This window comes from Vidua chalybeata, chromosome 6 (genome assembly GCF_026979565.1).
Source record: "Vidua chalybeata isolate OUT-0048 chromosome 6, bVidCha1 merged haplotype, whole genome shotgun sequence".
Lineage (NCBI taxonomy): Eukaryota > Metazoa > Chordata > Aves > Passeriformes > Viduidae > Vidua > Vidua chalybeata.
Window position 1 is genome coordinate 58289369 of NC_071535.1, and position 17748 is coordinate 58307116.

Consider the following 17748-nt stretch of genomic DNA (forward strand, 5'->3'; position numbering starts at 1 on the left):
GTCATTTTCTCTAGTCACCTCACTCAGAAGAGACTGGCCCCCAACTCACCTACAACCTCCTTTCAGGTATGACTATTGGCAGCATGAAGTCCTCAAAAGAAATAAAAGAAATAAAAGAAATACAATAAATTTTGGCTTTTGGGTAGAGTTTTTTATTTCTGCGTTGCTCATTGTTGCTGATTTGGAGGCAGTTTGGAATAATGAATATGTTTGCGTTAGTGAATACCGTCGCTGCATGGTTTAGCTTTTACTTTCTTAGCAGCAGAACATTTTGAAATGAGAAGTTTTAAGAACTTACCTCTTTACAAACACTTTTAAGTGATATTGCCAATAAAGTAGTTTTGTTTCATTTGTTTCATATTTTCCTGGCTGAATTATACTACTTGCTGAAATAGTCAAATCCTACAAAGAAGCACCAACACCAAAAAGCTGAAGCTTTGAGCAAGTTGTAAACTAATCCTCTCTGAAGAAAAGATTAAATGTTTCTAGCACACTGCTGACAGAGGTGTGGAGCACCACTGGTATGCCTAACATGAGTTTTAAAATACTTACTTCCTCAGTGCTTGTTCTTTTACTATTAAAATAAACAAGATAATTTTTAAAAGAGGATTGACTTAAAAAAGAAAGAACAGTACATTGTTGTGATCATTTGGATGGGCTATTCATTGTAAAGTACAACTCATGCTAAAATGTACAGTGCTCTGGCCTAATGTACAGTGCTCTGGCCTGATCTAAAGGAAGAAAATTCCCCCATTGGAATTAAGTGTCAGACCAGGCCCAAAGGTGAATGATGTAGTTCTTTGTGAACATCTTCTGAGTGTGTTTCTGCAGAAAATCCAGTATTTTTCCTTTAGTTAAAAAGCTGAATATTGAAACCCTGGCAAACTGCAGTTTTGCATTCATGGTAACAACTTTTATAGGAGGGTCTGGGAAGGAAAAGTAAAATTTCAGCTAATAAAAACCACAAAGGACTTATTTCCTTTTTTAATATACATCCAGAATAATAAAAACTGAGAGATAGCATTAGAGCAGTAATAAACATTAATAAAATGTATAAGCTGTAAGACTTTGCAGAAATGCTATTTTTAACTGATTTTTCTTCATGTTGTAAATGCTTGAAATCCAATTCATATGTAACTGAGTATCTAGGTTTTGCTGCATGCCTGAATAAATACAATTGCATCCAAAAAGTGTTATTCTCATTTACATTTAACACCTTATGCTACAGTAAAGAGTGCAATTTAGAACAACTCTCTGCTTTTCTAAGATACAAATAATGCTTATAGAATAAGCACAGCAGAATTGTGTTTATTAAATAATTTATCCAAGTTTACAGTTACATAGTTTTCAATTGTAAGATGTGTCCTCATTAGAAAATATAATCAATTATAAAAATTGTAAAGATTTTTTTTTCTTAAACATTTATTTAAGACTTGTGCAGAGATAAAACAGAGTTGAGAATATTCAATCTATTTAACAAGTGTTTTAAATATTACAATTATGTTTTCTAATTAATTCTAAGTAGCATGTGTAGTAATGTTATCCTTAATAAGCAGCAATCCTTTGCATGAAATTAGATATGTTCTTACAAGTTTTGAAAGAATCAAATTAAAATCCAGTTTATCATGCCTTGAAATAAAGAAGCCAAACATGACTATATTTATCTCTGCACATCTGAGGAATCCTTCTAATGTGAAGCCATAACTTACTCTTTTCTGGGGGAAAAAGACCCAGCAAACTAACCTTTGAAATTTTGCATAAGGAAAAGAAAGGAAATTGATTGAGTCCCTTTTCTTAAGGGTTTCGAACAGTTACAAGTCTAAAATAAACCACCAAACACAAAAAACTATGAGCACCAATAATAGTAAGAGGGAACAGTATTTCCTATTCCATATTGACATGCTGTATAAAGTTGCTGATGAGAAAAAAGTCTAAAAGCCTGTTAAAACCCTCTTTTGGCTGTGCTGATAAGCATGCAGTATTGGTAGTGGCTGTACAGTTGTCCGGCTGCGTTACCCAGCTGACCCGTACTTGTAAGACTGGGCTTGTTGCATTCTAAGAGTAGACTTTGTATCACACTATTAACACTGAACATATTAAGAATCAAATACAACTGAAAGATGACAAGTGGCCTCCTCTCACCCACATCAAGTGTTGGACAATTCAAAAGGGTCCTGTTTCTGGCACTTCGCAGGAGAAAATACAATTTTTCTTTTTCAATTAGTCATTGTGCTGTTTGGTTTGCTACAGGGAAATAGAATCACAGTCTGGTTTTGTTGGACTGTACCTTCAAAAAAGTTTAGCAGCTCACCTCAAAGATGAGACACTGAAGGTTTTGTCTGACTTCCATGAAGAAAAGGGAGGACTTACAGCAGGAGAAGTCAGTTGAAAAGCCTATTGACTAGCTAGGTTTAGGAAGAATGAAGTTTGGCTCTAATTTTCAGGGTAAAATACCAAGAAGAACACTTCTAGAAGCTATATTTGGAGCTTATTTGTAATTTACCACAATGTCATCAACAATACATAATCCAGCAATAATTTACTCCTTTTATGTATCTGGTTATGTTTGCCCCAAGAAAGATCATTGAAAAGATTAATTTTCTAGAACAAACAAAAGGTGTAGATTCTGCAATGGTATACAGAAGACTACTAGTGAATGTTTTTATTTTTTTCTGATGTGACTAAGGAAGTGAGAAGCATAAAGCTTCTAGCCACCATTTTTTCAGATAAGAAAACTTGTCTCACCCTCATTTTGTTGCTTCCAAGTGACTTGGAGGAATATGAACATCTCAATTTTAGTTAATATTTATAAATTCTTGAGCATTCAAAGTCATTATTCCAAAGACATGTAGGCATTTAGCCTAATGTGATTCGTAATAATTAAAGGTTAGTACATTCATTTAAGAGAGTTAGGAAAGAGTACTTCACTGACAGTAATTGCTCAGTGAACTCTCAGAGAATGTAGTAAGATGTTTTTCATAGAAAGAGAATGGTTTTTGTTTGAAGGGACCTTAAACAACATCTAGTTTCAACTCCCTCTGCCATGTGCAGTGACACTTTCCACTAGACCAGGTTGCTCAAATGCCCATCCACCTTGAACATTTGGCCATGAACACTTGGCCTTGAACACTTCCACTGATGGAGTGTCCACAACTTTTCCAGGCAGCCTGGGCCAATGCCTCAACATCCTCACAGTAAATAATAGAACAGAAAGTATATTTCTTCCTAATGTCTAATCTAAACCTATCTGTAGCAGCCAGAGGCCCTGCAAGACCTCCCTGGCGGTCACTTGCCTAAGATAAGAAATGCCTGCTCATGACGAGTGGACCAAAGAAGCCCTTTGTCTGCCTTTGGACCTGCATTATCTCTCTGTAAGACCATAGGTCATACTTGCCTCGACCCTTACTATTGGACCATTTCCTAAAACCTCTGTACCCTATATAAAGCCCCATTTCTGCCCAGTTTGGCAGAAGAGCTGTCACTGAAACCCTTCGCAGGAGCTGCCAATAAAGACATCTCTGTGGAACCTCATACAGCCTTCTCCTCTCTCTCTCTCCCTGTGTCTGCCCGGGGCACTTAGCAAGCAAAGAGCTGAAATCACTGAAGAGCTGAATTAACCAAAGAGCTGATCTCACTTAAGATTGCTGGGAGCCTTCCTGAGGGACCTGGACAGGTTGTGCTTAGCTGCCCATCACTGTCCTGGACACCTACAGCAGCTGGGGTTGGATAGACCCCAGGAACCCCAGGCTGTAATACCTATCCTCTTTCAGATTAAAGCCTCTTGTCCTATCGCTCCATGTCCTTGTAAAAAGTCCCTTTCCAGCTTTCCTGTAGGCACCCGTCAGGCATTGGAAGGTTTCTATTTATTTCACTGTTTCTGTCAAGGACCTCATTCTATAATACCTAAGAGAAATTTAATACTTTTTTAGTTCTTCCAATCTAGTTTTTTAAAGACTCTTTGCAGCTTATTAAAATTGGACTTGAGTAGTCCTATTGGTGTTCATCCTTTTCTTTACTAAGTATCAAAGCCATATTAGTTCATTTAGGCTCCCTAAAAACTTCTAAATTGCAGCAGCAGTGAAACTACTGCAATATGAATTTAGCCTTGAGAGACAAAAACTTTCAGAAAAAAAATCAGATTATTCTGCAGATTTGGTACTAAGATGTAAATAACTGTCACTACTTTCAAGTGAATGGTTCATCAAAATGCATTTTTAATGCCAGGATTTTACTCTTACTTGATATCAGTTGGATTGATATCACTGAGCTATTTGCTCGGTATTCTGTGAAATGAAATAAATATATGTGAACGTTACAGAAAATTTTAGTCCATCCACATAAAACAGTATTATGAAAAATGAGAATAAGTCTTGGTAAATTATGCATTCAGAAAACCTTCACTAATACATTTGAAACCTGTTCTTTGGAAGGATGACTTTTCACCATAAAGCACAAATGTTTTCTCCTGTATGTGAACAATGTTATTACAATATAGCAATTCTTTGTCACAGAAAATATTTATTAAAGAACTTAAGTACTTTTCCTCCAACTTGATTTTTGATTTGGAAGCAGTTTCATTGAGTTCAGTGTGTTTTATAGCACCAGACATTCACCTGCAAGGAAGAAGACATGTCCCAGATTGCGAGGCAAGATGTATTCCATTTGCCATTCTGTTAAGTGGGCAGTTTTCCTTATCTCTTCCACAACCAATCCTCCCTCCGGGGAGACATGTGCTGAGAATGGGCTATTGAATGTCACTGCGTGACTGATAAGAACTAGAACATCCCATTGTGAGATGCTCCACCCAGAGGGAGGAGCCAAGAATTCCTGTCTGGATATAGTCTGGGTTTTTGAGACATCAGACTCAGGCTTTTCCACTGGATTTCCAGGAGGACTGCAGCCATTCCAATTTGGATGGCTACCAACACCCTGACCAAAAAGGGTATCTGACTCTGTCAGTGGTTTTGCTTTTGTATTATTGCATGTATTTTGTTTCCTTTTTTCAGTTTTCCTAATAAATTGTATTTCTGACTTGGAGTCTCTCACTGGTTTTGTTTTCAAACCAGAACAAGACAGTAGTCACTTCTAACCACCATTGCTTGCTTTCTGTCAACTACCAAGACTTTCAGATGCTTATGTCATGCATGTATTGAAGGAAACCAGACACCCTCTAATTCATAACTGTAGCTCTGGTTTTTCACTGATTTAAACTGTAACACTGATGGTACTGAAATAAGAAGTTGCCTAGTTGTATGGTCCTCACCATCTTCCATCTGATTCTAATTCTGCACACTATCAGAGGTGCCATCCTAGCCTCACGTTTGTCATATGTTATTTTGTGTAATTTCCTTTTTAGTGGCAATTGAAATGATGCAATTTTTGCAAATCTCAACTCTCTTTAAGTGAGAGTGTATTAATTTGTATAGCTGTACTGAAAAATAATATAACAAGTAACAGTATAAAAATGTTAATGATGTGAGAAATTTCTTGGTCTAGTTCTATGAGAAGTGTCTCTGCATCACATAGAGTCAACGTTCAGTCTTTCAGACATTTTCTGTGTCCATGTTTATTGTGAGTGATATTGTATCCCGTATTTAGGAAAAAATCCAAAAAGTTACTGAATTCTAGCAATTTCTTATATCTTAGTAATTTTTTTCTCTAGTAAATCAGTAATAAGTCCACTTAAATTTTGCAAACTGATAAAATGGAAGGATTATTTCTGTTGCCAGACTAAAGGATCAAACCAATGGTCTGACATTTATGTTGTGACAGTGAATGCTGTTAGCTGAAAGGAATGTGATGCAGTGTAAATTATGGACAGGAATTCACAACAGACTTTCCCACATCTGAATAAACAGTTGACTTCCACTTTGAAGCAAGTTTGGTTTTGACTAATGAAACTGTGACTCTGGTGATAAATCTGAAGATAAATGCCTAATCCTGTTTTAAAATGCAACTATGCAGTTCTTTACATGAGTTGGGAACTGAAAATTCCAGGCTTTTGACCTTTCATTTGGCAGTACAGCCTATGCCTAATGCCAATAAACATCACATTAGCTGTCTGCTGAGGACTACAGGCTTTCCTAAGCTCATCACCTCATCTATGACATGTGCTGGAAGGACTGTCATTACTCCAGCAGAAAACAAATTAACCACCTTTGTAGGATTTACACTAAACAGCATTTATGTAGTGTGGCTATCCATTAAGCTATGCTACAATCAGCAGAGTGCAGGAGATCTTGAAAGGTCTATCAAGAAAAAAATCTCTGGCTGGGATTGAACTCCAGAAACCTGAGAGCATGGAATGGTGTTGAGGGAAAATGCACTTGCAAATATTGGGTTGAAATAAAAATGTGCTGCTCTTTATCTGAGAAATGAGAACTTTATCCAATTATTCTGCATGTACAATATGTATATTTACCTAATCAGAATTTCAGTGAGAAGATAAGTGGCTAGTCCAGTGTCCTTCTCTATGGCTCCCTTTTCAAACAGGGAAAACAATGACTAGGCTGGGTTTTTTGCAGGTACAACAGCACAAGAATCCTTATTCCTTTTGGTTGCATAGTAATGTGTTATTAATGACAAGGCTGAGAACTGCAGGAATCTGCTTTCCTGAAACAGAAAAGTCTTGCAGAGAATGTATTTCCTTCAAATGAACAGGCTGGGTTTATACATCTCCAGGGGAAAGAGAAAGAAATATTTGTCTTTATTTACTGACCATTTAAAAGTGTCTTCTGATGCTTTTTGTTTTGGGACACTCATTTAAAAAGCATCTTCTGAACCCCAGCGCTCCATGAATGACATATACATTATGTAGAGCCAGAAGTCCTTCCACTCAGGGTGCAGGCTACTAGCCTGATCCTGACTTCAAACACAAGTCTCCAAGTGTCCCAAAATGCTTCCCTGCTATGAGTTAGCCATTCTTGTGAATTTTTCTTCTATATTTCCAGCAAAAGACATGGAGAAAAAAAATCTGGAGTTACCTCCTTGTATCCTAGTAGGTAGTATAATTTCATAAGGTGTCTGCGTGCAAGAATGTTTGGGTGTTTTCTAATTTGTCTGTTTATGCCCAATTAGCTTAATGTTGGCTTCACAATGTTTAAAACTACAAAATAATTTTCAAATTGCACTCAGAAGTCAGACAAACGAACAAAATTATTAAAAGACATTTGAATACCTTGAATTTTCCAGAAGGATATTATGACATAATATTAAATATTTTACAGTATGGAAATAATTTTGCTATTGACATTGAATTATTATAAACTTGCATTCACATCAATGGAGCACATTTGACCATATTTTTTTCTTTTCCTCAGGTAAAGCAAATCTGACCCAACCCATATATATTACTTGTAAAATTTCTGTTCTTTCCTCTCTCACATGAAAAAATGCATTGGAGATTGCATCAGCTTTTTTTCTTGATTCCCACAGGCACAACAGCTAACAGATCTGGAGCAAAAACTATCAGTTGCAAAAGGCAAATTGGAAAACGCAGCCCTTGACAAAGTAAGAAGTGTCATGTAATGTAAGCATGTTTACCTATATCAGCTGTGAATGTTTTGGTGTAATTTGACAAAAACAAATGAAAGCCTTGCAGTTACTAAGTTGGATACTAAGTTGCATCTGAATTGTACCTGAGGGAGATGCTACTGAAATCAGTGGAACTAATGATGATACACGAAGTTAAGTACATCTGCAAAGTTATTTAAGAAGAGGATGGTCAAATTAGAAAAAAAAAAACAGCTCAATAATTTTTGCACCAATTTTTAGTAGATTTAGATACTTATTGAACTATAGTTTGTGCTGACAGTAGACTTAGTGTCTGTCATAAATTTATTTACACTAGAGCAGTTTTCTATTTCCCACCATGGACCCTTAGAATACTTACAGATTTTGAATTACCAGGCCCCAAATACCAAGAATAGTGTGGCCAGTAGGACTAGGAAAGTGATTGTCCCCCTGTACTCAGAACTGGTCACACCTCACATATTGTTCAGTTTTGGGCCACTCACTTAAAAACCAACATTTTAATGCTGGAGTGAGTTCAGAGAAGGGCAGTGAAGCTGGTGAAGGGTCTAGAAAACGTCTTCTGAGGAGCATCTGAGGGAACTGGCGTTGTTTAGTCTGAAGAAGAGGAGGCTCATGCTCATTGTTCTCTACAGCTCTCTGAAAGGAAACCGTCATGAGGCAGGGGTTGGTTTCTTCTGCCATGTCTCAAGTGAAAGGATGAGAGGAAATTACTTTAAGTTGTACCAGCGGAGATTCAGATTAGAAGTAAGAAATTTTATTTTCACTGCAGAGGTGGTTAGGCATTGGAATAAGCTGCCAAGGAAGGTGGTGGAGGTGCCATCTCTAGAAGTGTTAGAGAGGCACTTGGGTTTAGGGGTGATTAAAATGGTGCTATGTTGACAGATGGTCTTAAAGGTCTCTTCCAGTCTTGATGATTCTGTGGATCTAGCCATGTGGTAGGCATACAAACAGATCAGGGAAATATGAAGACATGCATATCATATGTGATTTTGTCTGGTAAGCAGCCTATTTTGATTGCAATCACATTTATGCAAGGTTATAGAGAACTTTGTCAAATTACATCCCTGGTTCCAATAGTGTTTCCTTCACCTGTGCTTTCATGATGTTCATTTATAGATCTCCTATCAGCAAAGTCTGTATTGAATTATGCTATGCACAGGACGGAAACAAATTTACTTGTTCTTCTTTTACCTTTGGAATGGCAAAATTGGAATGGCTGCCGCCAAGGAAGAATGAGCACTGGATTGCAGGATTAAGAGATGAGAGGATGAGAAATTATCCAGAAAAGTTTCTGGATGAGAGGAGAGTGATTTCAGACTGGTGGATCTGCAGGAAGCACTAGGGTTATATCAGACTAGATTGACTGAATCCATATCATCATGTAAAATTGGACAGTCTGCTACCTCTGCCCATTTAACCATAACAAATGGTGATTTATGCTGTCTGTGCAGTCACTAACTTGAAAAGTTAGAATTAAAGACATGTTACATGGAAAAGAAGTATGCTAGTATCTTCTGCTGCCAATTAGAAATTAAAGGGTCCCTGAGTCAAATGGGTAAATGGATGGGCAAGAAGGTTTTGGAGGAACTTAGGAATAAAAAGAGGCTGTATCATCTTTGGAAGGAGGGTCAGGTCTCTCAGGAAGTTTTTAAGGGGGCTGCTAGATCATGTAGGAAAAAAATTAGAGAGACCAAAGCTCAGTTTGAGCTTAAAATGGTGACTTCTGTAAAAGATGATAATAATTGTTTTTACAAATATATCAATGGTAAAAGGAAGGGTAAGACCAACCTTTGTGCTTTATTAAATGTGGGAGGGAACTTAACTGCAGATGAAGAGAAGGCAGAGGTGCTTAACGCCTTCTTTGCCTCAGTTTTTAGTGAGAAGATGACTTGCCTTGAGAACAACTGTCCTCTTGGGTGGTTGATGGTATCAGGGAGCAGCATGATCCCCCTGTTATCCAAGAGGAGGCAGTCAGAGAACTGCTGAGACACTTGGATATTCATAAATCTATGGGACCTGATGGGATCCACCCCAGGGTGATGAGGGAGTTGGCAGATGAGCTTGCCAAGCTGCTCTCCATCATTTCCCAGCAGTCCTGGCTCACTGGGGAGGTCCCAGATGACTGGAAGCTGGTCAGTGTGACACCCATCCACAAAAAGGGTGGGAAGGAGGTTCCTGGTAATTACAGGCCAGTCAGCCTGACCTCAGTACCCAGTAAGGTCATGGAGCAGTTTATACTGAGTGCCATCACACAGCACTTACAGGATGGCCAGGGTGTCAGACCCAGCCAGCAGGGGTTTAGGAAGAAGGTCTATTTTTATGACCTGATCTATTTTTATGACCAGGTGGATGCGGGAAAGGCTGTGGATGTTGTCTCTTTGGACTTCAGCAAGGCCTTTGACACTGTCTCCCACAGCACACTCCTGGAAAAGCTGTCAGCCCACAGCTGGACAGGAGCACTCTGTGCTGGGTTCAGAACTGGCTGGATGGCCAGCCCAGAGAGTGGTGCTGAACGGTGCTGGGACCAGTTCTGTTCAATACTTTTATTGATGACATGGATGAGGGGATTCAGTCTTTCATTAGTAAATTTGCAGACAATACTAAGCTGGGAGTGTGTGTCCATCTGTTGGAAGGTCGGAGGGCTCTGCAGAGAGACCTGGAACAGTTGGATGGATGGGCAGAGTCCAATAGGATGAAGTTTAATGAGTCCAAGTGCCAAGTCCTGCATTTTGGCCACAACAACCCCTGCACTGCTCTAGGCTGGGGACAGTGTGGCTGGACAGTGCCCAGGCAGAAAGGGACCTGGGGGTGCTGGTCAACAGCCAGCTGAACATGAGCCAGCCCTGGTGGCCAAGAAGGCCAAGATGCTCTATCAGGACTGGTGTGGCCAGCAGGAAGCCATTCTTCCCCTGTACTCAGCACTGGTGAGGCCACACCTTGAGTGCTGTGTCCAGCTCTGGCCCCTCAGTTTGGGAAGGATGTTGAGACGCTCGAGCGCGTCCAGAGGAGGGCAACAAGCCTGGTGAGGGGCTTGGAACACAAACCCTGTGAGGAACGACTGAGGGACCTGGGGTTGTTTAGCCTGGGGAAAAGGAGACTCAGGAGTGACCTTATCACTCTCTACAACTTCCTAAAAGGTGGTTGTAGTCAGGTGGGGGTCGGTCCCTTTCTCCAAGCAGCAACTGACAGAACCAGAGGACACAGTCTCAAGCTGCATCAAGGGAAATATAGGTTGGATATTAGGAAAAGGTTTTTTACAGAAAGGGTGATAAAGTTCTGGAATGGCCTCCCTGGGGAGGTGGTGGAATCACCATTCCTGGATGTGTTTAAAAAAAGCCTGGATGTGGCACTGGGTGCCAGGGTTTAGTTGAGGTGTTGGGGCTGGGTTGGACTCAATGATCTTGAAGGTCTCTTCCAACCCAGTCATACTGTGAATTCTGTGAATTATTGGCTCAGTTGTAAAACTCCTCTCCCCAGGGAAGGTATGGGGCCAGTCACATTCACACAGAGCATTCGATAGCCTCGATTGAGGGTATTCATCCCTTCTGATGGGGCATATCTGGTTCAACTATGCTGATGTGAGAGGCAGTTGTCATGTCTTAGTTGTTGCACCAGTGCTGCACCAGACAGTGTAAACTGCTTCCTCAGGAGAGGTACCCTGGGCACTCCCACATAAGCCTAAACATTGAACTCTATGTTTTGGGGGCTTTCCCTTATCTCTGAGGAAACAAGACTGTGGATATCACTTTGACCAATGGACCTCAAAATTGCAATGATTAAATCTCATAACTGGATACAGGGGTGGTGATATCTTTCTACTTTTATGCTTCCCATTTCTCTTTCTTTTCTTTTCTTTCTTTCTTTCTTTCTCTTCTTTCTTTCTTTCTTTCTTTCTTTCTTTCTTTCTTTCTTTCTTCTTTCTTTCTTTCTTTCTTTCTTTCTTTCTTCTTTCTTTCTTTCTTTCTTTCTTTCTTTCTTTCTTTCTTCTTTCTTTCTTTCTTTCTTTCTTTCTTTCTTTCTTTCTTTCTTTCTTTCTTCTTTCTTTCTTTCTTTCTTTCTTTCTTTCTTTCTTTCTTTCTTTTTCTTTCTTTCTTTCTTTCTTTCTTTCTTTCTTTCTTTCTTTTTCTTTCTTTCTTTCTTTCTTTCTTTCTTTCTTTCTTTCTTTCTTTCTTTCTTTCTTTCTTTCTTTCTTTCTTTCTTTCTTTCTTTCTTTCTTTCTTTCTTTCTTTCTTTCTTTCTTTCTTTCTTTCTTTCTTTCTTTTTCTTTCTTTCTTTCTTTCTTTCTTTCTTTCTTTCTTTCTTTCTTTCTTCTTTCTTTCTTTTTCTTTCCTTCCCTTTCCCCTTCCCCTTCCCTTCCCCTTCCCCTTCCCCTTCCCCTTCCCCTTCCCCTTCCCCTTCCCCTTCCCCTTCCCTTCCCTTCTTCCTCATTTCCTTAAGTGTTATTTTTATGCTTTTATATTGATATGTTACCATAGGTAATAATAAAAACAGTTACATATTTGCTTTCCACTGCAAGCAAATTGCTCTAAAATAAAACATATACATATGTATAAAACATAAATAATTCTGTGGTTTTTCACTCTAATCTGCCCCAAGGGATCTATTAACAAGAATCTAAGTTAATGACTTGCCTTAAGGGGCAGGTCATAAAATGTTCCATTTCCCATTGCTTTAATTTTTAACTTTTAACGTTTTTTTAAATTTTAACTATTGTGCTCTGCCTTAATGGTCGTTCTATAGGTGTCTTTTGTCCTACTATTGAAACACACTGTTTGTTTTTTTAAGAAACACTCAGTTTTTTCCAGTTAAGAGACACATTCGCTGCTTTCAGTTCAGGGGAAGTTTATCTGATGTAAAACAAAATATTTGTCATTTTCTCAAAAAGTATTTGCTAAGAAAATAAACATGCTGTATGCCATTGCTTAGGATTAATATGACTAGGAAATATTTTTATTTTATATGTAATATTTCACATACTTTATATGTGATGTGTAATGTTATATACACATTTTCCACCATATATACATATGTTTTCCACCAGCTTTTGCCATGGTATCCCTTGATTTATGTACCTTTAGAAAAATCTTTGATGATTGAAATGTGAATGCATTCTGTATTTACAGGTGCATTTTTAATAAAGAAGAAAACTAGAAATTAAATGTTTTTTTAATGTCAAATGCTGCTAACTCCCCCTGAAGTGAGTGTAAGAAGTTACCTCAATGGCCAACATTTGATACATGTCTTGCTTTGATGAAATAAAGATTTAAAATATTATTTCCTCCCTGCTGTATTTATCTCATTTTTCTTGCTCTCTCAGCTTATTTCAATTACAGACTTCTATTTCCATTATTATATCTGTCTGTGTTTCTGGGAGTAAAGCACAAATGTTCTAACAAGAGTTACAAGCACTTCACCACTTAGAAGTTTTTTTTCTTGCTTAATGGACAGTAGTGGGTCTGGACAAATATATTTTTAACTGTTAAAAAGACCTATTTTTTTTACTATATAGTGCAAAAGTAGAATATGCCCATGAGGGAAGCCATCTTAGTTGGATTATAATCTATCTAAAACATGGAAAAATACCAATTATTTGAAATGTTATAGGCAAAACTCCATGCAAAGTCTGTGTCTTGCAATACTTATGACTTCTCTGTAGATATTATACATAAAAGGCTGGACACTGTATGATACTTTGTAAATAGTATTTTTCTTTTCAGAAAAAAGTATACTTAAGTACTATTTGCAATAATCAATGTGGATAAAACTGCATGAAGGGATGGGAAGAGAGTGCAGTGACTTCCTAGGCGGTTTGGTGTCTAATGTACTGTAACCTAATCACATAAAAATACTGCTTTAGACAGTCTTAATTCCTTCCATCAGTAAGAAAAAGCAGCAGCTACTCGTAAGTGTTTGGTTTAATACAGATAGGGAAAGTAAACCATTGTGTTCTTCATAGCACATCATAGAGAAGTGATGGTTTCTTATTTTCCCCAGGAGTCACAGCTGAAAGCTCTGAAGGAGACTGTGCAGCTTTGCCTGTCTTCCGTTCTGCGCAGTCAGCCTCCCACAATGAATCCAACCTCTTCAAAACCAGCTGAGAAGCTGACTTCCTCAAATACAAAGGGCTCCAAAGTCCCATTTCAAGTGACAAACACCAAGGTATGATTTAACTCTTGGGTGGGGGTTTTTTTTTTAGCATCTTTGAAAGTTTGTCCTGTAAGAGCATCAAACTGAACCTAAGGAGGATTTCAGATTCATTGGAAGATTATGACAGATTCTGAGGATAATTCTAAGACTGTTTCTGATGTCAATAAATTGGTTTTTTTAGTTGGGAAGCAGCTACATTTTACTGAGTAACAAAATTCTGTCACTTGGTAAATGGATTGATCGTGTCTGCATGACATATCTACAATGAAGATGGATTTGCATTTAAAATAAATGAGGGTGCTAATTCATAGGATCATTTACCTGTCAGGCACTGAAAGTGAGTTTGTGGTAATACAGCACTAAACAGTAATACAGGGTTTGCTTATCATGGCTTCTTTCAGTGAAAAAAAAATTATATAAAAACCATAAAATCATCTGGGACACCCGAATCGAAACTGCCAAAATGGATCAATGAACTTGACAATAGGGAATAGGGAATATTCCAGTCTTGCAAGATGAGAAGGGCAGTTTCAGAGAAAGCAGGAGGAAAAAAAAAAATAAAAACTGGTTTGAGTCAATAAATTCAAACATTATAATACAGTCAAGATTCATATTGATTAACAACTGTCCTAGTAATTTTCATCTCCAGTGTTGCATTTTGCCCCTGAATTCAACTGATTGAATAGATAGAACTAGAAGAAATGTATAAGTTCAGTGAAAAGGAAGTTTTACAGAAGAATGACTGAAGGACACTTCAGTGTCCTCCTTTCATTACAAAACTGAAATAAAAATAGGAATTGCTAACTCATAGCCAATTTGCAATTTGTATATGGCAGTTGTTGGTATTTACTGTTAGTGCACAGGCTGAAGCCAGAAATTAGTAATCTTTCTGTATGTAATTAAAATACAATTTCAGAAAGCAGAATATAATTATAAAAGTGGATATCACATCGCTACTCTTAAAATTATGATTGTCAGTTTATTAATAACTGTTTTGCAGGAAGAAACCATCATTCCCAAAAATTATGATTGTCAGTTTATTAATAACTGTTCTGCAGGAAGAAACCATCATTCCCAAAAATTATGATTGTCAGTTTATTAATAACTGTTCTGCAGGAAGAAACCATCATTCCCAAAAATTATGATTGTCAGTTTATTAATAACTGTTTTGCAGGAAGAAACCATCATTCCCAAAAAATTATTACCTCTGGAAAAAAAGCACTGTATTAATTATTAGCAGCACATGGGTATGATAGTGTTCATTTAGATTAAGCTCACTGGATCTGTGTTCTACAGGACAGCAGACTTCTCTTTCGTAGGTCATGCAAGCAGAGCAGCACTCTGGGATATTGTTCCTAATTAATGTGGCTGTAGAATTGTTCAGCTTGCTCTTATTGTCCTTTCCTTCAGGTTGGAAGTGTTCATGTCTCTGTCATGAGAGGAGTACTGAAGGATAAGGGCCAGCTAGACAGCATGTCTCTGTTTAAGTTTCATCTAGGGTCAGAGCCTTTGGAGAATTTGGGGTCTCCTTGATGTTGCACACAGGGATGTGAGAACACAGATAGAGATTAGAATTAGATTTTAGATATTTGACTGAAATACAGAGTACTCTTCCTTCTTTTTCTTTTTTTTTTTTTTTTCAATTATCTGAATACAATCAAGGGAAATGGAAAAAAGTACCTGGTATCTCTTATTTAGTCTGTAACACCCCCCCCCAACACACACACACACACACACACACACACACACACAAAATATCCTTTTCCTTCAAGTTTAAGTAGCTCAATCTTTATCTTAATTTCATTAACTATTTGACTTCACTCCTCTTTGTTGCAGAGTGTAAGTAGCTGGAATGGCCCATTACCCCAGGGTTCAACTCTGAAATTAGCAATGTGCTAATGGGTTAAAGAGGTAACTGTTAATTGTTTATTGCTGCACATTTTGTGGCTGTTAGCTACAGATCTGTTTGCCTGTAAATTAAAATCACTCCACAGCTTCACTCCAAATATCCTTTTTTAATTAACTCTTTATCTCTCAGATGTTTCAATAAAGTCTCCTGTAATCTATTACATAATATGTCTCAAAATACTGTGGATTGTAACATCAAAATCCAGATTGTTAGGTGTGGTGATTGGTCTTGCATGGACCTGTGGATTAGCACTTACAGCATACATGCAGTTTACCTGATTTTGCTTCAGTCTAAAGCCAGGACCCCAAACTAGAGCAGCCTCAAGCTTGCTGTGATGCTCAGCAGATTTCTGGACAAGCTTTTTCTCTATCAGAAACAGAGAATACCCTTTAATTACTTTTCAGATGTTATTATTTTAGACAGATCTTTCCTCACCTACTCACATCAAGTGGTTTTTTTTATTATTTATATATATTTTTTTTGGCCTGGTGACAGCAGAGATAACTGGTAAAATGTACACTATTTCTAATTTTAGTTGAAGTTGCATTTAGCAGAAAAGTAGTAATATATTTTTCATCTTTTGACTTTCATAGGTGATGTGTTTGTTACATGTTCTGTACAATCTTAAGCATGAATCAAATTCTGAAATAAGAAGTACTATGCATAGGCATTTATTCTCCTCCGTTAGTAGGGCTTAAAGCTGTCTGGTTTTGCTGGCATCCCATGGGATTTTACTATGTCAGGTAGTCAAGAAATCAAGTGAACATAGGTTTTATAATTTATTGAACATACACTTCTCTTATTCAGTGGGAAGAAATTTAGGTTTGAAGAACTGTAATTTCTTTCAGTCCAAACAGACAGGTCGCTCAATACAGGTATTAAATGGCATTTATTATTTAACAAAACTGTTATTTATATTGATCTTTTAAATTTGTTTATCTCCACATTACTTCCTCCTGTAGTCAGTTGCTCTATAAAACTAACAAATCCTCATTGGAGAGCTGTTAATCAGAGACTTTTTGAACTATCTGTTTTATTTCAACTATGAATTGAAGTATTTTTCATGGTTCAAGTTAAATTGTAAATAGTGACCTGCTTAGTTTGGTTTGTCCTGTTCATAATTTCTGATCATCATTATATTATTTAGTAATTCAATGCAGTATAAGTGACATGAGAAAGGTTTCAAAACTGGTGTCTGAAGTTTTAACTTCCCTTTACAGAAAAGTTATTTTGCTTTGTTTCCTGTCACCACCCCCCTAAAGAGTTTCAATTTGTCTTGCAGACAATTTGATGCTTTCAGGATAGTTTCAGTGCGTGTTCTTCCTTTTATGTCCTTTTGAATCTTAAAAGCTTCAGGAAATATAGAAAATTATGCTTAAAACAAGCAACAATTCAGTGGAAGGAAGTTCACTGCTTATAAAATGATATTTGAGTGCCTTCCCCATACAGCAGTCCTTTTTGTGTGTAAGGAGAGAAAGGCATGAAAAGGAACATGTTTTGCCAGCTTGCAGCTTGGGTGGCTAAAGTAAGCTAAAGCAGCTCATAAACATGTCAACTCCCAGCCTCAGTCCTTCCCAGAACCCACAAGAGTCACAGGAATATGTGTTCTGAAAATGCTCTTTTCCCCTCCTTTGGCATTTAGATAGAATATCTTGATTATGCATATGGAACTAATAATTTACAAGGGAGTGCTGTAACAAGAATGTATATTAAGGCATTCCCTGTATAAAATTTGCTGAAAATGCAGTATATAAAATAGTTAACAGTTTGCAGTATATGACCTCTTGGTTTTTCATTGTTATTACAAAGGTGTTACAATTTCCACATGTGACTTATTTGATATTTTATCTCAATTATACAAATGTTTTTTAAATTATTATTTTATATTTTTCTTTTTCAGGCCTGGCAAAATGTCTCAGCAGAGAAAGAGAATTTTCATCTGGCCTTGAAAAAGGAAGAAAATCAAAGCACCCAGGAGTGTGATTCTCAAGATGTAAGATTAGCTCACCTGAAAAACAAGGCCTAATGTAGGCTGTATGAAAACATGAATGCTTTAGGCAACTGTCAATGAGACTTTTCCTATTCAAGATGGTAGACATATTTTATAAGCCTGCTATGTTCTGTATTAAAGTGCTGAGGAGCAAATGCTCTTTGCTGTC

The 17748-nt window shown here is 37.4% G+C and overlaps 1 protein-coding gene across 2 annotated transcripts in view; it reads left to right on the forward strand.

Moving 5' to 3' along the window:
* The window catches only part of LUZP2 (leucine zipper protein 2), a 119072-nt gene that overhangs the window by 93578 nt on the left and 7746 nt on the right, over positions 1 to 17748 (forward strand). For both annotated transcript variants that reach the window (XR_008431284.1, XM_053944443.1), the window contains exons 8-10: positions 7435 to 7509; positions 13528 to 13692; positions 17490 to 17582. Coding sequence is in view for 1 of the 2 variants with exons in the window: in XM_053944443.1 (XP_053800418.1) it covers positions 7435 to 7509; positions 13528 to 13692; positions 17490 to 17582 (333 nt within the window). In the remaining variant the exon portion in view is untranslated. The remainder of the gene's footprint in view (positions 1 to 7434; positions 7510 to 13527; positions 13693 to 17489; positions 17583 to 17748) is intronic.